This window comes from Eptatretus burgeri, chromosome 2 (assembly GCF_056783735.1).
Source record: "Eptatretus burgeri isolate ZD-2024b chromosome 2, Ebu_testis_v1, whole genome shotgun sequence".
Lineage (NCBI taxonomy): Eukaryota > Metazoa > Chordata > Myxini > Myxiniformes > Myxinidae > Eptatretus > Eptatretus burgeri.
Genome location: NC_140962.1, coordinates 130,584,860 through 130,611,154, shown reverse-complemented (window position 1 = coordinate 130,611,154; position 26,295 = coordinate 130,584,860). Strand labels below are relative to the sequence as shown.

General features: G+C 44.9%; 2 protein-coding genes across 6 annotated transcripts in view; both read left to right on the top strand.

Moving 5' to 3' along the window:
• SLU7 (spliceosome associated SLU7) overlaps window positions 1–5,570 on the top strand; it is a 60,225-nt gene extending 54,655 nt beyond the window's left edge. Inside the window, exons 12-14 of the mRNA XM_085871235.1 lie at window positions 3,828–3,899; window positions 4,018–4,140; window positions 4,224–5,570. Of these exons, the coding sequence (XP_085727361.1) occupies window positions 3,828–3,899; window positions 4,018–4,140; window positions 4,224–4,403 (375 nt within the window). The 3' untranslated portion in view covers window positions 4,404–5,570. The remainder of the gene's footprint in view (window positions 1–3,827; window positions 3,900–4,017; window positions 4,141–4,223) is intronic.
• A 1,089-nt stretch (window positions 5,571–6,659) lies between these two features.
• LOC147033126 (uncharacterized) overlaps window positions 6,660–26,295 on the top strand; it is a 32,356-nt gene continuing 12,720 nt past the window's right edge. Inside the window, exons 1-5 of one of the 5 annotated variants that reach the window (XM_085871232.1) lie at window positions 6,669–7,326; window positions 8,708–9,243; window positions 9,363–9,422; window positions 20,161–20,274; window positions 24,174–24,351. In XM_085871232.1, the coding sequence (XP_085727358.1) occupies window positions 9,236–9,243; window positions 9,363–9,422; window positions 20,161–20,274; window positions 24,174–24,351 (360 nt within the window). In that variant the 5' untranslated portion in view covers window positions 6,669–7,326; window positions 8,708–9,235. Of the gene's footprint in view, window positions 7,327–8,707; window positions 9,423–20,160; window positions 20,275–24,173; window positions 24,352–26,295 lie in introns of those variants that run through there. The other 4 variants (XM_085871230.1, XM_085871233.1, XM_085871231.1 and 1 more) reach the window with 4 other exon arrangements.

Sequence of the window (26,295 nt, the reverse complement as noted above, 5' to 3'; positions counted from 1 at the left end):
ACCAGCTGGATATCAGGCGTGTTACGCTCCCTATTGCTGACCCTCCAATCAACTGTGGTCCACCTTCGTTTGTGGAAACACAGGCTGCGGTGAACTGTTTGAAATGTGGTAATTCTTCTAGGATATATGGCATCCATGCTGAACTTCTCAAGGCTGGTGGAAATGTATTACTCATGTTGTTGCATGCAGTTCTGTGCTCTGCCTGGAACACAGGCATCATCCAAACTGAGTGGAAGAAGGGCCTTGTTGTCCCTCTCTGGAAAGGGAAGGGTGATCACCAGGACTGCAACAATTACTGAGGGGGAACGCTGCTCTTAGTGCTGGGCAAGGTCTTTGCTCGGATAATTATTGATGCGGTTCGCCACCATCTGCTTGAGCAGTCAGGCTTTACACCAGAGGTCAATGATTGACCGTGTCCTTGCTCTTCAGGTCCTCACCGAACGCAGACGAGAGTTTTGGCGGGGGCTGCTTGCAGCCTATGTTGATCTCTGCAAAGTGTTTGATCCAGTGAATTGGAATGCCCTCTGGTAGATTCTTGGTTTTCGTGGAATGCCACCAAAACTGATAGATCTGATGACTGAATTATACTCTGGTGCTGAGAGTGTTGTGCGATGTGGTGATACCATCTTCGACTTATTTCTAGTTGTTACTGGAGTTCGTCAGGGGTGTGTACTGGCCCCACACTTTTCAGTGCTCGTATGGACTGGATTCTGGGGAGGATGTCGGAGAGATCAAGCTGCGGTACATCATTTGGGAATGTCAAGATCTCTGTCCTTGATTTTGCAGATGATGCAGTCATGTTTGCGGAAACTGGATATCCTTCGAGGTGCTGTATGAGGAGTTGGAGCCGCTGGAATTCAGTTTTCCTGGGTCAAAACTAAGATCCAGGCTTTCACTGACATGTTGGATGCTGTTATCTTCTCTGCACCTGTTTGTGGTGAGGATGTTGAGGTCACAGAGAGATTCACTTTCCTTGGCAGTGATATTCATGTCTCTGCTGGCTGTGAGCTAGAGGTCAATTGACGTCTGGGTATGGCCTGGGGAGTCATGGATTCACTCGATCATGGGGTGTGGCTCTCTCTCGGTACCTGTGCAGGAGGACAAAAGTCTGAGTCTTCAGGTCCTTGGTGTTTCCAGTCTTGCTCTACTGAGGTGAGACTTGGACTCTGACCAGGGATCTGAGATGGAGACTTAAATCCTTTGGTACCAGGTCCCTTCGGAGAATCCTTGGTTATTGCTGGTCAGACTTTGTGTCCAATGAGCGGTTGCTGAGAGAGACGCAAATGAGATTTGTGACCTACAGAGTCTGTGAGCGTCAGCTGCGGCTGTATGAACATGTGGCTCATTTTCCTGATGCTGATCCTGCTCACCAAATTCTCTCAGCAAGGGAGCGTCTTGAGTGGAGTAGGCCAATGGGCCATCCACGCGCCTTGTGGTTGCGGCAGGTTGATCGGCATCTCGGGGAGATGGGGATGGGCCAGGCATCTGGCTGGGGGATGGTCAGACAGCCGCTGGAGTACCGGCGGAAAGTGGACACAGCGATGCGCTGCTCCGGCGCATGCTCCCACACCTGACCTGACCTGAAAAGCAATCTTAATAAAAAAGAAATAAGGTTTTGATGACATAAATCAGATCTTTATTATGGAAATAAATCAAAATGGGATCGTGATGAAACATGAGGTGGACTGAACCTAATTTCCTATTTGAGGCCCCTCCACATAGACGAATACAGACAAGGGGACAGAATAAAATAAAAGAATAATCCCTCCTTTTATACCGGCGCTTTGCTGTATGCCGAGAGATGGTCTTTTACAACTTGACGGTCGAACCACGTCATCCTGCATGGGAAGCTCGCAAAAGGGTGCCAAGCCTCTCTCTCGGCATGAAGCGAACAGGAGGTAGTTCAGGCAGTGATATTCAAACCTAAGCTCAGAAACCACCGTGCAGCTTCTTTCCTGATCGCACTTGCCGACCCCACTCCTCTGCAAAATGGCACCGCCTTCTTCTCCGATGGCACAACACAAGGCTTCGAGGCGCGGTATCACATGACTCAGCCGAACAGTCAATGGCTAGCGTCTTGCTCCATCATACGAGCAAATCCGCCTCAGCATGAACACGAGAATTGTGCAGCCTTCTTTACCGTGTCGAGGGGAAGCCATAAAAACGATACCTCCTTGTCCAAACACGTACCTCACAAAACCTCCCTTCACGCTCCTGTTTGTTCCGACCACCGATCCTGACTTGATCCTCGTCTCTCCTCTCACTTCCCGCCCATCCATCATTCATACCAGGGGCATGGTCTCGCAAGTTGTCATTTCTGGAGGTGGGGTTTTCGCCTGCTTGGTAATGTCCGGCTCGGTTGTTTAATACTTAAGCTCACATTTCCTGACTTAATTTACATTGAGATGTCTCCAACACGTCCACCGGCCATGCTACTCGATACAATCCTTCCTTTACTCTGAAGTTCCTCCATCCACCCCACAAACACAGTATTAATGAATTTTAATAATATTAACAACAATGATAATCGTCATATCATTTGGCAAGAATAATAACAAACGTATAATCCCCCTCCCCCTGATCTGAGCACATCTGGGTTTGGTGAAAGGCAAGTTGATGCTTGAGCAGTGCAGCGGACTGGTATGCTACAAGGCCGTGAAGATCAATGGAAACTTGGTCCAATGGACCAACAGGCCCACTGGTAATTGCAAAGGCTTTGGTTTCCAAGCTGAACAAGATGTGAGTCAGGGAAGCCAGCCCAGAGGAGAGAGGAGTACTCCATCAAACTGCGGATGAACACCTTGTCGGTGGATAGGAGTTCAGGTGTGCCAAGGAAGGACTTTGTATGACGGAGGATGCCCAGTCGGCGGCTGTCATTGGAGGCTAACTTTGAAATGTGGTTTGCCCAAGAAAGATCATGGCTGATGGTGAGACCCAGAAATTTGAATGACTGAACTTTCTCAAGCGGATTAAGAAAGTAGATAGGAAGGTTTGTCAGATGATCCTTTCAGAGGGAGATAGTGAGTGTGAGATTGGTCAGAATTGAGAGACATTAAAAATGTTTGGCCAGCCAGCTTTTTTTTTTAAAAGGTCTTTAGAGAGGGAAGAGGCTGCAGCCTGCCTGTTTGAAGGATGCGGGATGTCACGGCAAAGGTAGAGTCGTCAGAAAATAGATAAAGAGGATTTTCCAGAGAGTCAGAGAGATCATTGAGGAAGATCAGGAATAGGACTGGGACTAGGACACTGCCTTGGGGCACTCCAGCCTTGATGGGGAGAGATGAAAGGATTTTGATGAGTGCCACATGTTGGCGATGAGAGTAGCTCATAAGTCAGTGAGCCATGTGTGGAGTTGGCCTTGGATGCCGTAGGCAGACAGTTTGGAGAGTAAGGCAGGATGCCAGACTGTATCAAAAGCATGACATATGTCCAGAGAGACTTCCCTGATCTCATGTCTGACATTCAGGGCCTCCATCCATTGTTGGGTGAGTAAAAGCAGCATGTTCAAGGTGGAGTGATCTGGTCTGAAACCAAATTGGAGTTCTGAGATGAGGTTGTTGGAGCAAAGGAAGGATTTCACATCAGCTATGATGGATTCCATGACCTTGATGATGATTGGAAGTAAACTGATCAGTCTGTAATTATGGAGAACCGTTTTTGCACATTTTTTTATGTAATGCAGCTTTTGATAAGAACTTCACTTTGTTTTCTCTCTGATGTGATTTTCATTTGTTTAAAACATTGTAATGTGTATCAAGTATGTTGTATAAAATTAGGTCTTCTGTTATCCTGTAATAAAAATGTGTTCTCATTGTTCCACTTTTCATTAGGTAGATCCAAGTCCTCTGCTCGCTCTTCCTGCTCCAGCCATTGAGGAATCTCCCGTGAAGAGTCTTGTGGAGGTTTGTGATTCTCGTATTGTATTGGACTTCTCCACTAATTGAATTTTTTTTGTCTGTGCTTTGGCTTGCCTCGAGTTCAAGTTTTCATGTCTTGTGTGATCGCCCTTCGTATTCCCAGCTTCACCAGGAGAAACGCAAAGAGGAGATGAAAAAGAAGAAGAAGAAACATAAGAAGAACAAGGGTGAGGAGAGTGATGAAGAACAAAAGGCAAAGAAGGAAAAGCAAGAGAGATTGCAGAAGGTTTGTCCGCCTCTTTTCTTCTTTCTGTATCTTCTCACCACATCCGCTTGAGTTCTAATTGTGACATCATGTGACTGTTCTAGGCGTTGAAGGCTGAAGAGCAGAATCAAAGGGAGGCGGATGAGCTCCTGGGAATGGATGAGAGAAAAAGGCATTACCACAGCCGCCATGATATTGTCGCACCAACAGAAGAGGAGATTGAAGCTTGGCAGATGAAAAGGAAACGTCCAGACGACCCCATGTCCTCATTGTTGTTCAAATGATACGTTTACACTTCAGTCACATCTTTACAAAATGACTGTTGTCCTCTTGGGTCGTAAAATTGACCTTGTATTCGGTGATTTAAGTTGTCGCAAAATATCGCCAGTGCATTGCTTTATCAATGTCATGACTTCGGTTCTCTGTCACGGCAATGTAAAAAGCCTTTCCTTGTACTTACCTGAAAGATTTCCTTTTTTTAAACTGCATCCATGTCCAGCAATACATCAACTTGTTAATCTGCACAGGATAACTCATTTGGTCGGGTGTTTTCAGTTGAGCTGCCTCATCCATCAATCGCTGAAAGTCTGATTTGACTAAAAATTTGCTGCTCTGGCGCAGTGCTTTGAGGGGGGTGCAGCGTCCTGGAGCACATCACGCTTCGGCTGGCGGTGTTAAAGACACCATGCTATCTTGAAAAGCGTAGGCCATTGTGCGCTCATACCCTGGCCAAATTATTTTTGTTCCTAAGTAGGGTTTATCTGTTTATGTACTCATTGTGCAATTAGCAACTCCCTGCAGCCGCTGGACTGCCAGGGTATGTATATGGTAGAGACGTTATCGGGCAAACTAACCTTCTTCATGTGTTTCCTGTTGTTCTTGGTGATGTTCGACACCGACCAAAGTTGAAACTGAAATGCTTCCCGATATGACTTGCAAGCATCATCAACACCATTATAATTGTATTACTCGGGCACCCTTCCTTCGGATTTTACTGTTTGATGAGGAAGAGACACTTAACCAGGCTGGTAAAACCTTTCTTTCTTTCTTGATGGGTTGAATTGCTTCTTGCGGGAACGTAAATGCACGTTCACACGAGCAACTCGTGTACAGTTGGCGTATCATTTTTTTTTGTCAAAAAGGAGATGCGCAAGTCCAGTGGTATTTTTTTTTTCTGGAATATTCTTTTATTTCGGAATGTATTACATCCTTTAGGAAAGGGGGAATTTCTTGTGGTTTATTGCAGATTACATTTTATTAATCGTGCGATGCTTAAAAAAAACAAGTTGAGAATCCAGAATGAAACGATGCAATTAACGGCCAAAGAGACCATTGTACCATATCCTTTGTGGTCACCTGTTTCCGTTTTGTTTTGCTTTCCAGCTCTATGAATGATATGATTGAGGCAGATCTTCTCCGGAATGGTTGTATAAATGTTTCCTTCTCACGTCCATTCGCTTTGTATTCTTTCAGGGGAGGAAAAAAAAATGGTTTCGATGCAGCCATTTTTAACGATTGAACATCAACTTATTTCTGCAATTAATGGAATTATTTAATCTGTCGCTGTTACTATGGCAGCGTGCTAATTGGGTCACTCGGTCTCATGCTTTTGAGGCTGGAGCGCTGGCTTGGTGAGTGAGGCAACAGCTCGGTTTAATGTGGTGGTGTTTAATTGTTGCACACGATGCTCTAATATAATTGGACGTCTGAACCTAACAGACGTAGAGTACTCGTAGTACAAAGTGAAACGACAGCTCATTGTGTAACGATGGGGAGGAGGGGGAGCTGGTTGTCTGTGTCCATTCGTAACAACGTTCCTCGAATGATTTTATAAACCTCAACGGGAGTGCTGTATTCGATTGGCCGAACATGTGGAGATAATGGGAGCAAAAACGTTAAAACGGACTGTAAGGCCACATCCCGTCAGGAATGGATCACAGACAGCGTGCCGTCTGCGTCGCCACCCGCTCGCCTTTTAACCGCCATTACTGTGAACCTTTCACACACGTTCAAACACGACAAGTCCCTCAGGTTATATCCATCCATGGTTTGCTCGCAACGTCGGTGGACACACAAAATTACTGCATCGATATTCTTTGTTTTGTTTTTTTTACACACAACATGCAGGTAAATGGTACTAACAACGGATCAAAGACCGAAATAAATCGTCGTCGTAGTTTGTACGGAATGGTGACGAAAGCCATGTTGCTCCGAGTCGAGGTGAATGTTGTGGGGATGTTGAGCCACGTAATGGCGGCGTCGCCATCATGGTGGGAAAAAAACTGAGGCGATCGTCCATGTGTCAAGGATTCTTAAAATAAAACGTCACATCGATTCGTCTTCCCGAGTGCCGGACATCTTTGAGTTGGATTATTCGTGAAGTGAGACAAAATCTGGAGTACAGTCGAGAGAGAGATAGAGAGGGGGGATCATGTCTGAGTGTAATTAGGGGGTCGAAGTGGACTCGGTGGTGGACATAGTGGTCCACAAGTACCGTTACCCCCTTCCCACCGCCGTGTGCATCCATCTGGTCCCCGGGAAATGTTCCATTTTGTTGAACTATATTCTCGTGAGACCACGAGCTCATCGTCACAGGCTGTTGCAATGTATACTCGCTCGTATGGCTCGTGGCTTTCCCCACCCGTCGTTTATATATTGTTATCCAGTGGGCATAACGGGGACATATGGACCACCCTGTCGAATGTCGCCTGAAAACCCGGATGTACGGTCTGATCGCCTCAGAAAAAAAGCTTCTAAAGTCATAGGAACGGCGGGGAACTGGAAAAATCGACTACAAAGAAGAAGATGAACGTTCAAGGAAGGTGCAAGTCGTGAGGCAGTTTAAAATAGGGAAGAAAGTCGAGAAAATAGACAAGAGTGAAAAAGGAGGAAAGTGGGTAAAACTACAAAGAAATGACGTTTTTACGGAGCGTGGAAGCGGCGTGGAAGTTGATGCGAATAAATTGCTCACGACTAGAGGAAAGAAACGAGGAGGTCGGTAAATAGTGGCAAAAAAAAAGAGATACAGTTATGAAACTTCAATGAAGAAGAAGAAGAAGCGCGCGCAGTAGAATCCGCCGTGAAGGACCCGGATGTAGGGCGGGAGTCGAACCCGAGGACAACATGGCGGCGTCCACTCGACAATGAGGGGAATGTCACAAAACCCTCAGACTGTCGTGTCGCCTCGCCATTGTCCCACTGCGGACGGTGAGTACCCTGAACGGCGGTCAGGCCTGTTGTTCGTGAAGGGATTTTAAAGGTACGAATGCTGCTTGTAAGACCGCGCGCGCTGTTTGCACCTTCTTGCATTGCTTTATGGGGCTGGCACCTCGTTTTGTTCCCACTTTCACCTCCTTTTGCACCGCTCTTTGTCTGAACGTCCTCTACTCACATATTCTTCTTTGCAGTTTGCCTTTCGGTTGTGATGTTGATGCGGTACGTCACGCCTTAGCTGCTTGTGTGTGGCATTGTACTTTACCTGTCTCGAATTGTTTTGTACCTCGTGACTGGGTCACCGTGTACCTCGCGCACGCCCCCACCCCTCATCACGCTCTCGCTCTCAGTCGAACTGCCTCGGGCACTTTTAGTCCAATAGCTGCAAAGTTTGCAAAGTGGTCGAACCTCCTTCTTCTTCCTTTAATGTTTTTGTTGTTGTGTTTTTTTTTTTTTTGACTCGTCTTTTTTTTTTTTTTTTTCAATTTGCACACCTCGGTCCCAAATGTCCAACAACAAACGGAAAAAATGTCTACAACGCCTTGAAACTTTTTGTTACCTCCACCAGATAAGGTGGATCGAGGTTATGTTTTCACCCATGTCTGTCTGTCTGTCTGTCTGTCTGTCTGTCTGTCTGTCTGTCTGTCTGTCTGTCTGTCTGTGAGCACGATATCTCTAAAAGTTATGGACAGATTAGGATGAAACTTGGTGGGCATGTTTGGTGTGTGTGACAAGGAAGAATTGATTCAATTTTGGTGAAGATCCGAATCCGGATCCAGATACCCGAATTATTTAAAAAAATTTTTAAGTGATTCTTCACCATTGAGAGATGGGACCAAAAACTATATGTACAGCATGATATTTCAAAAAGCTGTGGGCGAGTTGTGGTAAAACCAGGTGGGTAAGTTGTTTAGGTGACGAGAACAAGCCGATTCGATTTTGGTTCAGGTCCAGATGCAGATCCGGCCGATCGGTGGCTTACAAAGCGTAAACTGTTCAGCCTGGCGGAGGTGTGTGCTCCGCTAGTGCTGTTCTCGTTTGGACTGCATTTGTTACAAGTGAGGAATTGTTTTTCTCCGCATAAAGAGGTACAATACACGTAATGAATCACAATATGTATAAAATTGATTCGTAATGTTGATTGTACGGTTTTATTGAAGTTTAGCACGAGTTGCACTTTATTCCCTGTGCCTTCATTTTGCTCACGTTGCGTTATAACTGATATATACATATATATATATATATATATATATATATATATATATATATATATATATATATATATATATATATATATATATATAGTGCATTATTTTGTTTTTTGCCTAATCTCTGATTTAATTTGACGTTTTCACGTTTTCTGATCTCTCACCAGGTGCCTTCGCCACAGGACGTGACTGATGCAGAAGTGGACATTAAAGTTATAGAGCGAGGTCACAGGCTGCCATTGTGTGTTGTTAAAAATCAAGCAAAATAGTATCACCAGTGCGGTTAACTTTGTCAAACATCTACCACAGTGGTGTCGGAACTTTACACGATCACTCGCAGTACAGCTAGACAAGCTGAGATGCTAGCCTTGCTGGAATCCGTCCGTATGCGTTGTATAGTACAATAAAGCGTAGTACAATGCACTGCATTTCAAAGAAAAGAAGTAAAATTTGTGACGTTTTGTAAGTTGTGAAATGTAGTTGTAAATCTGGTAAGGTTTAGTTTTGCAGAGTGGTGTTGCTTGGAATGAGAACTCGACCTACAATGGCTGATTTACCAAAAATAGAGACCATCATCAATCCTGAGAGTCAGCAGAATGGATCTTCGAGCTTGGAAAAGTGTGAAGAAGAGTGTTTGGGCACCGGTAGTGAGGAGCACCAAATAGGCCTGGGAATTAAAGAAGAAGCAAAGCCAGATGTGGAGGTGAGAACCAGTAAAGTTCTGAAGAATGGTGTAGTGAGTCCGCGAGCAAGCCAGAGGTTGCGAGAGCGTATTGCGAGTGGCAAATTGCGAGCCAATAAGCTTTATTCATCTATTTATAGATCTTCAACACCCACGGATGGACCTATCAAAGAAAATCCACATGGAAGTACAATCCCAAAGTACGTGCAGAAGCGTTTTGTGTCCTTGAATATTTCCACTGTTTAAGTTTATTGTCACCATTATGCATATACCTGTAATTATTACATTAAGGTAAATGTAATCTTTTGCAATAATTTTGACAAGACAATCTGCAAAACTTGACAAGACAATGTTTTAAACTCTTTAAACATTATTAAATTTGTATTGTCAAGTTTCATCTAAAGGACCTTGTTTTAAAGGATGTGTGTGTATATATATGTGTGTGTATATATATATATATATTTCTTATGAACAGACACCCGATAGGCCATCGCTCTTGATTATGACACTCAACATGGAGAACTGACTTGTTGACAAACATAAACACACATGCACATGCATGATGCACATGCACACATCTATATGCATAAACATACATCCACACATACAAACATATACACATACGCACATATAAACATACATACACACATGCATTTAAACATATACATACATACACACATACATATATATATATATATATATATATATATATATATATATATATATATATATATATATATATATATATATACACACACATATATATATATATATATATATATATATATATATATATATATATATATATATATATACACACATGCATATACACATGCATACATACATTATACGTACACACATATACACATATATGTGTATGTATATATATATATATATATATATATATACACATACATATACACATGCATACATACATTATACGTACACACATATACATACATATACACATATATGTATATATATATATATATATATATATATATACACACCCACACGTATACTTACATATACACACACACATACACGTGCATATACATATATATATATATATACAAGCCGGTAGGCGACATGGGTGGTCGCTGGACTAAGGCGAATTTGAAATATGTAGATAAGAGAACACATCAGATGGCATTTTTGCCGTTCGTTGTTCCATATAGGAACATGACGAGCAACTGTCCATTCATCATTTGTGTTAGATTCCCTAACCCTACGTTAGGGAATCCCAACGCGAACGTTTGGGTGAAAGCATATAGTAATACTAGAACGGGCACTCATAGAGCGCATCCCTGCGCCGCCACTACTTTTTTTTGTTCTGGGTATGAGTGTGGGGAACTGGTTTGATGCTGGTTTCATGCAAATCGAATAAGAATTGACTGAGTTATGCCGAAAACCGCATATTTTTCAAGGGCGTGACCCCCCCCCCGACATTTTACCCCAACCGGTGACATGTATTATGACGTCATTGTGTCACAAGATTGGGCATTAAATTCTGAACATTTTGGTGCTGGGTTCATGTAAAGCGGACAAGAATTGACCGCATTATGACAAAAACCGCATATTTTTCAAGGTCATGACCCCCCTGACCTTTGACCCCTAACTGGTAACAAGAGTATGGGCGTTATTGTGTCATATTGCATTTTACAAGATGAGGCGTTGAATTCTGAACATTTTGGCGTTATTTGCATGCAAATTGAATAAAAATTGACCGTGTTATCGTAAGAAGACGATTTTGACCTTTTCGTGACCTTGACCTTTGACCCGAACGATCCCAAAATCTAATCGAATGCTTCCTGGCTAATAACCAATCATCCCACCAAATTTCATGCAATTCGGTTTAATACTTTTTGAGTTATACGAATCACAAGATTACAAATAAATAAATAAATAAATACACGCCGACCAAAGCATAACCTTTCGCAGAATGCGAAGGTAATAATTGCATATGAGTCGTACAGTTTTTGATTGATCGGGCTGAAAATTTTTGACAAAGAGGGTGATTATAGTGCGCATAAAAGCGCGGAAGCCGAGTTTTGATTTTCGAAAAAAAAAAAAAATTCGGATTTTTTTTCAAAAATTTCAAAGTCCCGTTGCTCGGCAACGGTAGCGTCCATAGCAACGGTGCTCAAAAGCATACAACTAGATGCTGGTATGAACCTACCAGTCAAGTTTCATCAAAATCGGGTGACTCCTCTGGCCTCCAGAGCTGTCCATTACATACAAACAAACAAACAAACAGACAGACGGAAAACCTGAGAAAAACGGTAGTCTAGCGACCACCCAACACACATATGCATACATACATACACATACATACATTCATACATACATTATATACAAGCACAAACAAACATATAAATGCACACATACATACATACATACATACATACATACATACATTATATATACACATGCATACAGAAACAAACATAAACATGTGTGTGTGTGTGTGTGTGTATGTATGTATATATATGTGTATGTATGTATATATATATATATATATGTATGTATATATATATATATATATATATATATATATATATATATATATATATATATATATATACTTATGCATGCATATATATCTATACATATATGTGCATATACACATGCAAATACACACATATACATACATTTGCACTTGCCTACACATGTACATACACATAAACACAGACATACATATACACATGTGTGTGTGTGTATATATGTGTATATATGTATATATATATATATATATATATATATATATATATATATATATATATATATATATATATATATATATATATATATATATATATATATATATATATATATATATATATATATATACACGTATACGTACATATACATGTGCATACACACATCTCCACACGTATACACATACATATACACATACATGCATGCATGTACACACATATATACACACACGTACACACATGTACACACACATATGTATACGTACATACACATACATTCATATACATACATATACACACATATCCATACATATACGTACATACATGTACACACACGTACACATACATGCATAATCATACATGTACATATACATTCATATATACACACATACACACACATATACATTCATACACACATACATTCATATACATTCATATACACACGTATACATATATATATATATATATATATATATATATACACATACATACATATACATACATACTTCTTCTTTTGGCTGCTCCCGTTAGGGGTCGCCACAGCGGATCATCCGTATGATCCGCATAGTGATTTGGCACATGTTTTACGCCGCATGCCCTTCCTGACGCAACCCTGGTCGCCTCTTACGACACAGGGATATGGTGGTACACCTATTTTAACAGGGGTATACACCGACCCAGTACACTGGTACTCATTTCGCCAACCTCAGAAGGATGACAGGCTGAGTCAACCCCCTGGTGTATTAATTCAGTGGCCCAACGGGGCTTGAACTCAGGACCTTTTGGATCCCAAGCCGCTGCCCTAAACACTCCGCCAACACCAGGCTCATTTATATATATATATATATATATATATATATATATATATATATATATATATATATATATATATATATATATATATATATATATATATATTTATACATACATATCTATCTCTCACTGCAAAAGTCGGTATACAGTAAGGATTATACCAGTATTATAATAGTGGTGCTCAGATTCATTTTATACTGTAATTTATCCATTAATACTAGATTAATATGTTTATTTTTGGTATGTTATTATTGATATGCTTGAATAATCGATAAAATGCGTTTTGTGTGCACGTTTTGTTTTTCATTACTGTATACCTACTTTTGCAGCCCCCTGTATATAGTTACGAATCTGGAAGCCTTTTGCACACAAACAGACAGCAGTCCCTGTAGCTTAGTTATTTCGATAAGTATGTATTTATAGTTGGAATCCCTCCTTCTGTCTAATGGGAATTTCATGTGTGCGCTACGTGTTATTTTTTAGTTATGTTTTTTTTTTACAACATCAACAACGACGGCACCGTCCCTCACTCAACCCGGTCGCCATTGCCTATGTGTTTTTGGCTGAAGGCGTGGGCGGAGCCTCCATCGTCTCAGATCTGACTCCGCCCCAGAAAGGTGGGAGTTGCCCCCCCACCCCCCACCGTGGGCCTGTCCAATGAGGGACGGCCACCGGATCGCGGGATGGAACTGTCTAATCAGGAGGCGAGTGGCGAGGAAAGAAACCGCTCGCACCTCAGAGTAGAGGAGTGATCGTGGTGACTGCTTGGCGTGTTCAGTCTTGGTGGCGACTGCTTAGCGTCTGCAGTTTTGGTGGCGAATGGATTCGTCTGCGGTTGTGGCGGCTTGGTCTCGTTCATGGGCCGTGGACTTCGGGTCGTGGGTTCGAGTCCCACCGTGGTGGTTTGGAATCGGTGTGACCGCACGATGCGGGAAGGTACCCCGGCCAGGCTTTACCGAATAAAGACCCACGGGGGTCCAGTTTTGTGTGTGTGTGTGTGTGTGTGTGTGTGTGTGTGTGTGTGTGTGTGTGTGTGTGTGTGTGTGTGTGTGTGTGTGTGTGTGTGTGTGTGTGTGTGTGTGTGTGTGTGTGTGTGTGTGTGTGTGTGTGTGTGTGTGGTGTGTCCATGGGCCCCGTCTGAAAGTAGAATCGTTAAGTGCCTTGTTCATTGTACATTACATTTCTTTATTTGTGATAACTCTGCTCTGTCTCCCTTACTGATTATTGTCTATTGTAAAATAAACCCCGGTGTTGAATGTTCCAGTTCGTTGTTCGTGTTTTCCTTCATTGGCCTAGCATGGTGCGTATTGAGAATTTGTGAGGCCGTTCGGGCCGGTAAGTTGTCATTTGGTCCGGCGTGGCTTTGGTAACTTCCGCTCAGTTACGCCGGATCCGAGTCTGTGATAGCGACTCGGTTCGGACAAAGTCGACCGAGGGTGTGGTTTCCTCGGTAGTTAGAAGGCGTGGGTACTTAGGTAAATTGGAATTGGACAAGTGGACCCCACCTCACGCCGTCAAAATATTGGTGACCACGGTCCTCTAAGTGACCCGTGACCTTTCAGAGTTGTCCCAGAGTCACGACCTAAATTCCCGGTGTTCGGTGGGAGACTGCTCCACCTAGTAGTCGTTTATCGCCACCGAACCTCGGCCCACAACAAATTGGTGCTGAGGAGTGTGATTCGACCCCTCCGCCTCCGTGGAGAAATTCACGGGATTCGGATCAGTGGTGTACGGAGCAACCCCCCCCCCCTGTTCCCTCTAAATTACGAGCGTCAAAATTGTTCTCAAATACGCACCATGGTGGGCCAAGATGAGCTTGAACAGGTGGGTGTAGAGATAATGCTAAAGGAACCAGTGGCCCAGGACGAAACCCCCGTGCAAGAAGTTTCCCCGCAGCCAAACCCAGAAGGGGTATTGGGAGTGGTTGGGGCAGCGTATGACACCCCCCCTCCGTCAAACGCCCCCCGGTTCGCGGCGAACCGGCTTCGTTTGGGCCATTTGATGGGGCCGGTTGGTGGAAATACTGAACGGATTGAGGGAGGATCTGCATGGCAAGATGGATGCGAGTGCGCAGAATATGAAGAGCATGGAAAACCGAATGAAGGGTGGTATGCAGAGTATGGGGTTGAACCTGCAGGCAGGTCAGGAGGCAATGTGGGCGGGTATGAAAGAGGTAAAAGGCAAAATGGCGGACGAGATCGGCACTGCACGTGGTGGAATGAATGAGCCGAGGGGGAGTGTGGAATGTGTTCGGTCTGCGATGGAGACAGGTGAGGTCAGGACGATGAGCGACGTCACCACAATAATTGGGGAGACGTGTAAAACAAGACACGAGGGGCGACGGAAAAATTAATAGAGGCAACGGAAATGAAAACAGAGACATGGGAATTACAAGAAGTAGAGGAGAAATTGCATGAAACTAACCACGAGCACACACACATAGCTTAGTGATAGAATTAAATGGAACGTGCACTAGTTTAAGGGATGACGGGGAGCACGAGTTAGTTCGGGGAATTTAGTTAGCAGAATGGCAGTGTTGAGAGATGAGAGTATGTTGAAAAAAAAAAAAACATAATGAATGAATGTGGGACAGCGGGGCCTGAGTGTGTGAATGGAGTGAATGTGGAATGCATGGTGCGAATGAATGATTGGGGGGAGGAGTGAATCTCACCCAAGGGAACCTGGGATCAGTGTAATGTTAGTTAAATTTACCAAAAGGAGGTCGTTCTGTTGGTGGTGTATGAAGGCACAATACCTTTTGAAGGGTGTAGGAGTCCATTGACCAGCTTGGAGCGTGGCTGTGGAAAGGTGAGTATTCAGTGGAGGGCACCCCGGGCACCAAAGTAGTAGGCCAAGGGTCCAAGGGACCGGGATAGTGTAGTGGGCACGGGCGACCCTCGGAAAGGGACCCGGAGCACCAAAATGCCATGTGGGCATCGGAGGGGGGCAATGCCAGGAAGGGCAACCCCCCGCGTACGAGCAGGTAGGCTCGGAGACAGCCTCAGGGCCCGGGGGTGCCGTAGTTAAAGTTCGGCAGACGGAACTCCCTGCCAGTTGAGCCATGCTGCCCAGCCACGAAATTGTGCATGGGCACGAGAGAAAATTTGCGGGCCAGGCCCAAATTAATAAGGAACACCAACACAGGCGACGGGAATCGTGGTTGTTAGAACCGATAGTTTAAAGTGACAGGCGTTTTGAAAAGCCTCTGGGATAGTTTAAAGTTTAATAAATGCTAGGATAGATAGGAAATGTACCCCCTTCGTACCATCCATCACTTCGCTCCCTGTAGGCCGCTGGACTCACTTTGGGAAGATTGCTGAACTCTGTGGAGGCTATTCTGAGTCTTTGTTGGGCCTCGAGGCAGGACACTAGTCTCTCCGTTATTCCCCTCCAAAAAGGATCTTAGGGGTTGGGAGTAGACGGACAGGATAGATTAGCCGGACAAAGACAGTAGGAGGGTTAGCGACAAGCAATTATAATAGAAAAGAAAAAAATAACAATAATTAATAAATAAAAAAGGGGGAAGTCTCAATTTTGTAGTTTTCTTGTTGCAAACTAATTAAGTGAGTGGGTATGGACAGAGACAGGCAAAGGCGATAGGTTGGGGGGAGACAGTAGGGTAGGTCCGAGCCTGTCTTCGGAACGGCTGGCACCACTGCACCCCTTCCAGAATCTCACGGACCAGACCAGAGGCCAGCCAGCTTCATATGCCGGCCTGTTGTGCTGTATTTGCGGGTCCTCACTTGCCTTGCCTTGCCTTACTTGCCTGCCTTTGCCTTGACCCCATGCCTGCTTGCCCTTGTTTCCATGACCTCCATGTCACCATCTCACCATGTGCGCCAGGACCATCCACCTCCAGTGTTTTGCGGGGACTGCCCTGCAGGCAGCCACACCACAGGGACTGCATTTGAGCAGCCTGTACTTCCATTTTGTGTTCTGCATCCATCCATTCCCCTGCCAGAGACTTCCTTCACCCACACAAACTGTTGACTTTGTTGTGCCTTTTCTTTACAGTTCACAGGTCCTGGGCCATGGTTAGTGTAAATAGATAAGTTAGAATTGTAAATATTTTGCAACCCACCTGTTGTTTGTGTTAGCACCGGCAATGTAGTTCGGTTGTCCGTGTGAGTCTGATAGCTTAGTTACGCAGCGCACGAGGTTATTTATTTTTCGGACACGTATAAAAATGTCGCATTCAGGGATCCGAAGGTAAATCATACTAGGGGAAGAAAAACTTACACATGCATGCCACACGAAAATTTCGGGACGAGTCTGTAAAAAGGGGATGGGGGGTAGTGTTACGAATCTGGAAGCCTTTTGCACACAAACAGACAGCAGTCCCCGTGGTTTAGTTATTCGATAATTATGTGTTTATAGTTGGAATCCCTCCTTCTGTCTAATGGGAACTTTGTGTGTGCGCTATGAGTTATTTTTTAGTTAGGTTTTTATACAACAGCGACGTCGGCACCGTCCCTCACTCAACCCGGTTGCCATTGCCCACGTGTTTTTGCCTGAAGGCGTGGGCGGAGCCTCCATCGCCTCAGATCCGACTCCGCCCCAGAAAGGTGGGAGTTGCCCCGCCTACCGTGAGCCTGTCCAATGAGGGACGGCCAGCGGATCGCGCGATGGAACCGTCCAATCAGGAGGCGAGTGGCGAGGAAAGAAACCGCTCGCACCTCGAGAGTAGAGGAGTGATCGTGGCGACTGCTTCGCGTCTGCAGTCTTGGTGGTGACTGCTGAGTGTCTGCAGTCTTGGTGGCGATTGGCTTCGTCTGCGGTCGTGGTGGCTTCGTCTCGTTCGTGGGTTCGAGTCCCACTGTTGTGGTTTGGAGTCGGTGTGACCGCACGAGGCGGGAAGGTAACCTGGCCTGGCTTTACCGAATAAAGACCCACGGGGTCCATTTTCTTTTGGGTGTGTGTGTGTCCGTGGGCCCCGTCTGTAAGTAGAATCATTAAGTGCCTTGTTCATTGTACATTACATTTCTTTATTCGTGATAACTCTGCTCTGTTTCCCTTCCCGATTATTGCCGATTGTAAAATAAACCCCCGTGTTAAATGTTCCAGTACGTTGTTCATGTTTTCCTTCATTGGCCGAGCATGGTGCGTATTGAGAATTAGTGAGGCCGTTTGGGCCGGTAAGTTGTCATTTGGTCCGGCGCGCTTTAGTAACTTCCGCTCGGTTACGCCGGATCCGAGTCGGTGATAGCAACTCGGTTCGGACAAATTCGGCCGAGGGTGTGGTTTCCCCTGTAGTTAGATGGCGAGGGTACTTAGGTAAATTGGAATTAAACAAGAGGACCCTACCTCACACCGTCAAAATATTGGCGACCACGGTCCTCTTAAGTGACGCGTGACCTTTCGGAGTTGTCCGAGAGTCACGACGTAAATTCCGGGTGTTCGGTGGGAGACAACTCCACTGCTCCACCTCGTAGTCATTTATCACCACCGAACCTTGGACCTTGGCCCACAACAATGTATATGTATATATATGTATATATATATATATATATGTATATGTATATATATATATATATATATATATATATATATATATATATATATTTATTTTGTTACGGTTGTGGAAATTCACAGAACACCATTCAGGTTCCCCAGAGGTCAGTTATTTCGGTAAGTGTGTGTTCCAGGTTAGATTTCCCCACCGATGTATAACGGGCATGGTTCGTGTGCCTGGCTGTGAATCTTGAGGTAGTGTTATTCTTTTCTATCTTTATTTTAACGACAACATCTCCACAAACAACAACATCTCAACAAACAACCGAACTTCTCACCAGCATCTCCACAACACCGCCATCTTTTCACCAACAACAACATCCCAACAAACAACATCTCCACAAACAAACACGATGGCATCCTCGACAGCGGAAAGTGATCTCAAACACGGCCGCGTTGTGAAAGTGATCTCAAACACGGCCGCGTTTGATGGCGAGATCGGATCAGACCGGCGAAAGGGGCGGAGCCAGCCGGGGGTGAAAAGGGGGAGGGCGCTGATTTGGGACGATGAAGCCCAGAGCGACCCCTCCCTTCCGGCTATAAAAAGGCGCGTTTCAACGCCGAGAGCGTTGTTTGTCGGTGGAGGCAGTCGAGTGGAGTGGAGAAAAGAGTTGGGCTGGGCCGTTGGAGTCGGGAAAAGCCGGCAGTTGAGTTGGAGTCGGGAGAAGTCGCCAGCAAGCTACGTAATGGTCTGAGCGATCGGGCGCCGAGTCGGTCGAGCCACGCTGAGGAGTGAGCGGGCTCTTAAAGAGCATCAACTCTAAAATAGCAAGGCCCGTTCGCTCCTCTGAAGCATCGTCGGCCAGGCCCGATCGACCAGGCCGCAGGGAAGGCCAAGCGACCGAGGAGGGCCGCCCACCAAGCTGCTCGAGCTGCTTAAGCGACTGCGTTTGGTGACACCCCCCGGTGAACAGAGACATACCGAGGGCCCGCCACGAACAAAAGACCCATCCAAAAGACCCATCGAGTCGCCTCAAGGGCGACGAGGTAACCTGCCCGGTCTCTCGGCGCTCCTTTGGTCATCCCAGCTCCGAGGAACATTCAAGGCTTACGAGCCCGGTTCTTTCTTTCTTTCTTTCTTGGGGTTTGCATGAAAGTCTGTGGCGCCTTGTCTACCAAGTAGAACTGATTAAGTGCATGTACATAATAAATAGACATCGGCTGTAGGTGTTTACTCGTGTCTTGTCCCCCATCCCCATTCATTGCATTGCTTACGTGTGCAAATAAATGTTCCCCATTTGTGAATGGCACCTGCTCGTTGCGTCCCTTCCTCCATTGACTGCCATAATTGCGTTCGGAATAATTAGCTGGCTGATTATAAGCCGATAATGCATACATCTGGTCCGACGGGGCTTGGCGATATAGAACCGCTCGGCAATCGCAAACGGAACGAGCTGCTTTAAGCGGCTTGTTTTCCTGCAGGCTCTGTTGAGGTATAAACTCCTGGCATTTCTGTCTGCGTGAATAATTAGGTACATCGACAATTCGGCGATCGACCCTGTAGCGCATGGACAGAAGAGTTGGCTTGTTTATGGTGTGGTTAAAAACACCCGTAGCTGGGATTTGGCGTTGATCCGAAAGCTGCGACTAGATTGCTCGATCGTTTGGCGCGCGGCCGCAATTGAGCTAAGGCGGTCGCCCGCACGCCAGACGGGCGAACATCCACAAAAATATGTGTATATATATATATATATATATATATATATATATATATATATATATATATATATATATATATATATATATATATATAATTTATTTATATGCATACACATATATCGATATATATACATATCTGTAGATATCTTCTCAATCTTAATAATGCAGGCTGATTGTTGTTAATCATGAAATTTGTTTCTACATGCGGGATAACCTTGTTCATACCCGTGCTTGACAGGTCTTCTGAAAATGTGAATGCAAATATACTGGCAGACCATTTTGGTTTATGCCATTTTGGAGAGGATGGAAAAGTGAGTGAGGAAGCTAAAATTAAAGAAAAACCTAAGTTCTGGTGAGTTTGTTACTTCTGCCATCGAAGTTGAAGGAGGTAATGTTTTCACCCCTGTCTGTTTGACTGTTTGACTGTTTGGTTGTCTGTTTGTCTGAGTCAGGTATCTCAAAAAGTTGTCGACGGATTCGGACGAAATTTGGTAGACACGTTGGGTGTGTGACAAGGAAGAATTGATTCAGTTTTGGTGAAGATCCAATTCCGGATCTGAATCTGATATTTTTTCAGTGATTCTTCACCATTGAGATGTAGTGCTAAACTAATATGGAGCCCAATATCTCAAACAGTTGTGGACGGATCCAGATGAAATTTGGTGGGCAGGTTGGGTGTGCGGTAAGAACAAATTGATTCAATTTTTGTGAAGATCCAAATCCGGAGTTGGATACAAGAATTATTTAATATTTAAAGTGATTCTTCACCATTGAGTTATTGTTGTGGACCGGGGGTCGGTGGCAATAAACGACCACGAGGTGGAGCAGTGGAGTCGTCTCCCACCGATCACCCGGAATTTAGGTCGTGACTCCCGGATAAGTCCGAGAGTTCACGGTCCCTTAGCGGCCAATATTTTGACGGCGTGGAATGGGGTTAATTGCCTAATTTCAATATACCTAAACAACCACGTCGTCCAACTACCGGGGAAACCACACCCTCGACGGACCTCGGGCGGAACGGACCGTTTACCGAGCCTGATCCGGGTGTAAACCGAGCGGGGATTACCAAGATCCGTTGGTTCAAATGACAACTTACCGGCCCGAACGGCCTTACTATTTCTCAATACGCACCTTGCTAGGCCAATGAAAGAAAACACGAACAACGAACTGGAACATTTAACGGGTTTATTTACAACAATAATCGGGGAGGGCAAGCACACAAAGAGCAGAGTTATCACGAATAAAGAAATGTAATGTACAATGAATAAGGCACTTTACGATTCTACTTAGACAGGGCCCACACACACACACGCACACGCACACGCACACGCACACGCACACACACACGAAACTGGACCCCGTGGGTCTTTAGTCGGTAGAGCCGGGCCAGGGTACCTGTCCCGCCTCGTGCGGTCACACCGACCCTGAACCACCACGGTGGGACTCGAACCCATGACCTTGGCGTTGTCAGCACCAAGACTGCAGGCCGTTCAACAACGACCACAGACCGCTCCGCAATCGCCACGAACACTCCTGTCTGTCATCCTCTCGTCTCTTTTTCTCTCTTGAGGTGGGAGGGGTTTCTTTCCTCACCACTCGCCTCCTTATTGGACGAGGGGTTGTCGGACGACTCGTGGTCAGCCTCCCGATTGGCTGGGGCGCTCGTGTGGTGCTTGCCCTTCACTCATTGGCTGGAGGAAATGGTCCATGCCCTCCTTGGAGCGGAGCCTCGATCCGAAGCGACGGAGGCTCCGCCCACGCCCTCAGCCAAAAACACGTGGGCAATGGCGACTGGGTCGAGTGAGGGACGGTGGCGTTGTTGTTGTTGTAAAAACCTAACCAAAAATAACTCGTCGTGCACACACAAAATTCCCATTAGACAGAAGGAGGGATTCTAACTATAAACACATACTTATCGAAATAACTGAACTATGGGACTGCTGTCTGCTTGTGTGCACAAGGTTTCCAAATCCGTAGCAATATAGGGTCAAAACGACATGTAGCATAATGTTTCAAAAATGTATTGGGCCCGATGTGTTCTCGTGGATCAAGCATTGCGTGGTGAATATGTACGCTCAACCGAGTGCCCTTCTCGTTTGTTTATTTATTTATTTATTTATTTATTTATTTATTTATTTATTGCTGTTCCACTCTGTTCCGTGTTGTCTGTGTCTAACTTGCTTCGCTGGTGCAGTATTGTTTGCTTAGTCATTTATTATTCAGTCACCCCAGCTGCAAATCTTGTCTTATTTATATAAATATTAGGATGGTGTTTGTCTGGTTTCCTCTCTTCTCTATATTTCCCTCTCCCTCTCCCTCTCCTCTCCTCCCTCTCCCTCTCCTCTCCTCTCCTCCCTCTCCCTCTCCTCTCCTCTCCTCCCTCTTCCTCTCCTCCCTCTCCCTCCTCTCCCTCTCCCTCCTCTCCCTCCTCTTCCTCTCCTCCCTCTCCCTCTCCTCCCTCTCCTTCTCCTCCCTCTCCCTCTCCTTCTCCTCCCTCTCCCTCTCCTTCCTCCTCCTCCCTCTCCCTCTCCTCCTCCCTCTCCCTCTCCTTCTCCTCCCTCTCCCTCTCCTTCTCCTCCCTCTCCCTCTCCCTCTCCTTCTCCTCCCTCTCCCTCTCCTCCCACACCACTTCACATATGATCACAAAACTTTGACAAAATGAAGAATTACAATTCTACATACACCATTAATTTATTCACAACTTTTTTCTATTTATTCTGTTTAGTCCATTTGAAAGTAAGCTTTTTGTCAAGGTGTTTGCCATGCTGGATGACTCAGAATTGCATTGGGTGGTGATTCCAGCCCAACTATCATAGGTTTGTTATTTTGTGGCTCTCTCTTCCTATAAAATGCCAGTCCAATCCATCAAAAATACGGCAATGTCTGTCTCTCTGTCTTTTCCTGCTCACCTCCATTCTTTCATCCGTTTCCCGTTTCTCTCTCTCTCATGGAACCAACTTCCTCAGTTTGTTCAGTCTCATCCTCCTCGTTCCCCCACCTCTGTCCATGTTTCCTCCCTCCCCCACCTCCCTTCCATGCCCTCATCCGGTTCCTTTGCTTCCTTTTTGGTTATCTTTTTTTTTGTTTGTTTGTTCCATTTCTGTTTCTTCCCCAATTTTCCCTTCGACTTTTGTGATTGATAGTTTGTACCTGTGTCGAGCTAGTTCACATCCTGTGATGCAGATGTGTGATAGTGATCACAGAAGCAGATAGTGATCCGAAAGTCCGAAGGATCGCACCCCTGCCAGAGGTTCACCACATAACTGAAGTGGAGGGTTTACTAAGTCGTCTTCATGTAAAGGCAAAGCGAGAGTGTATGACTTTCCAACACCGAACGTCCCGCAATTGTTTATCCACATTGTTATTTCTTCCAACCTCGCAGATGAGATGCAGTTGTAGCTTTCCTTTCTCCTGGCTGAGGAACTATATCTACCATGAGGTGGAGTCATCTGCAAGGTGGTACAAAGTAGTGATGTTATTAATGTTGATGTGAAAGAAAATGTCACCCAAGTCATGGCCTTGAGAGGGACATCAGGCTCCAATAATGTGCACGAGAGAGAATGATTGCCAATAAAACACGCTGCTTGTGATCAAGGTGGAAATTTGAGAGACTTTCGGAGAGAGGGAGGGGACACTGGATGCCATTTCCATTTAACGTAGTCAGCAGTGCTGAATGCCAGTGTCAGACACGTGGGAGATATATTCTAGGACTGTTCTGACCTCTTTCTTGAGGTGTGGTGAACTGTGCATTTTGTATCCGAATGCATCCATTGACCAGTTAAACATCTTTCAGATTATTTGTGTCCTGTTTGGTGTATCCATCTCTTCTTGACTCCTTGGTGTTTTGAAGGTGAGAGTGAGCTGTTGGGCAGTTTTATGCTACAATTTGGCACTGCCAGTGAGAAGCCACCACCCTCCTTGTCTGAAGAAAATGTTGTACCTTGTGTCTATGTTTTCATGCTTGAGCGTAAGCTCTGCTCATGTTGTCAATTATACTCTGAGTCTCACCTTTTCCACTTCCTTTGGCCATTACCCCCTTTTTTGCCTCTTTGAATGTGACCTTAATTTCTGAAGCCACCTTAAAAGAGTGAAAATGAGGAGAAATAGACAGAGGAGCCTTCATCAGCAAGACAAGAGTTTTCATTTATTTGTTCGAGAAAAGCAGGTTCATACCTGCATAACCCGTAAAACCATTCTTTGCATTTTGTCATTTTCTCGTCAGGTTTTTACTTTGTTTTCCTTTATTTCTAGGTCAATATTGCAGTGCAGTAAATGTAGGTTCCGATCAAGGGATGTAGAGCGCTTCCGATTGCACGAGCAACGGCACAATGACATACAGTTCCGATGTGGGCGATGTGGCCACATGAGCTACAGCAGCGCTGCACACCAGCGACATCTACTGGCACATACAGGCATCTTCCCTTTCAAGGTGTGAAGTTGCACAACCACCTTATGCTTTTGAATCTGTAGTCTGCTGTGCAATTAATTTACGTAAAGGTAAGGCTTTATTGAAGACTATCATATAGCCGTGTTCCCCTGAGTTGTGGTTGGTGAGTTGTTTAAATTAACATGTAATTTATTTATTTATTTATATATTTTTAATTATTACCGTGGCATCTTGCGTATGTTTTTAAAGTCTTGCAACCAATGTGATGCTGACGTATATCGACACTGGCTATTAGTTTTCAAAATACAGTAACTGAAAGTAGCTAATGGAGAAGCGCCTCGATTGTTCTCCAATATGAAGATTGCCCCAAGCGAATGAAACTATTCGAGCAAGGGAATCAACATGACTGTATTTTAAAGAAATCAATAAAAAGAATAAACTTTATGCTTCCGTTCACGTAAATCGTCACCACCATGCGAACGGGTTCTTTTATATGCCTCACATGTGCATGAAAAAGTGGAGGCATTAGTAAGGAGTCATAACTGTTAAGGCTACTAAGACTTCTCGGTGATTTAAATCGATGGAAAGGATCGGATGCAGCAGAGCAACACTGCCAAGGACGTACCGGTTAAAAGGAACGGATTGTTGGGAATAAAGCCCGGGCTAAGCTAGGATTCGGACCATGCTGGATCACTGAAAGAACAGACAAAAACGAGCTGGGAACATTTCTAATAATAATTTATTTACAAGCAGGCGAGGAAAGATATGTGGCACAGTGAAGGTAGTTTTATTGTGTGTAATGCAGGGATAGAAAGAAGCGGGAGGTACGACAATGTACAACAACTTACAAAAGCAGACACAAAACAAACTTAACCCGAAATAATAATAATCTTCTGCAATCTTAACTTACGAGGACAAACACCAGGATGAAAACACACACACACACACACACACACACACACACACACACACACACACACACACACACACACACACACACACACACACACACACACACACACACACCCCGATGAAGGGGAGTTAATGAAGAGAAAAAGGAGGAGATGAGGCTAACGGTCTCTGAATACCTTGCACGATTGCCCGATCACGCCACCAATACGTTTTGGGGGGATGCTCTGTTGGGCGATACCTCCCTGACAGCTGGCACGCCGTTTCTTGCTTCATGGCACTTCGTGCAGTTGAGCTTCATAGCACTTCGGTCCAGAGAAGGAGACGCCACGGTTGGGCGTGAAGAGAGGGACTTGGGTGGAGAAGGTGGTGTCGGGAGCGAAATGGATGGAGAAGGCGGAGTCAAGAGCGAGTAGGCGCAGTGGTAGGCGGGACCAGGTGGGTGGGTGGAGTCAGCGACATGTGGGCGGAGAAGTGGAGGTGGAATCACAGGTGAAGAAGGCGGAGTCGCAGGCGAATGGGAGGAGAAGGCGAGTTGGAGTTGAGAGAGAGATAGAGAGATAGAGAGATAGAGAGATAGAGAGATAGAGAGAGAGAGAGAGAGAGAGAGAGAGAGAGAGAGAGAGAGAGAGAGAGAGAGAGAGAGAGAGAGAGAGAGAGAGAGAGAGAGAGAGAGAGAGAGAGAGAGAGAGAGAGAGAGAGAGAGAGAGAGAGAGAGAGAGAGAGAGAGAGAGAGAGAGAGAGAGAGAGAGAGAGAGAGAGAGAGAGAGAGAGAGAGAGAGAGAGAGAGAGAGAGAGAGAGAGAGAGAGAGAGAGAGAGAGAGAGAGAGAGAGAGAGAGAGAGAGAGAGAGAGAGAGAGAGAGAGAGAGAGAGAGAGAGAGAGAGAGAGAGAGAGAGAGAGAGAGAGAGAGAGAGAGAGAGAGAGAGAGAGAGAGAGAGAGAGAGAGAGAGAGAGAGAGAGAGAGAGAGAGAGAGAGAGAGAGAGAGAGAGAGAGAGAGAGAGAGAGAGAGAGAGATAGATAGATAGATAGATAGATAGATAGATAGATAGATAGATAGATAGATAGATAGATAGA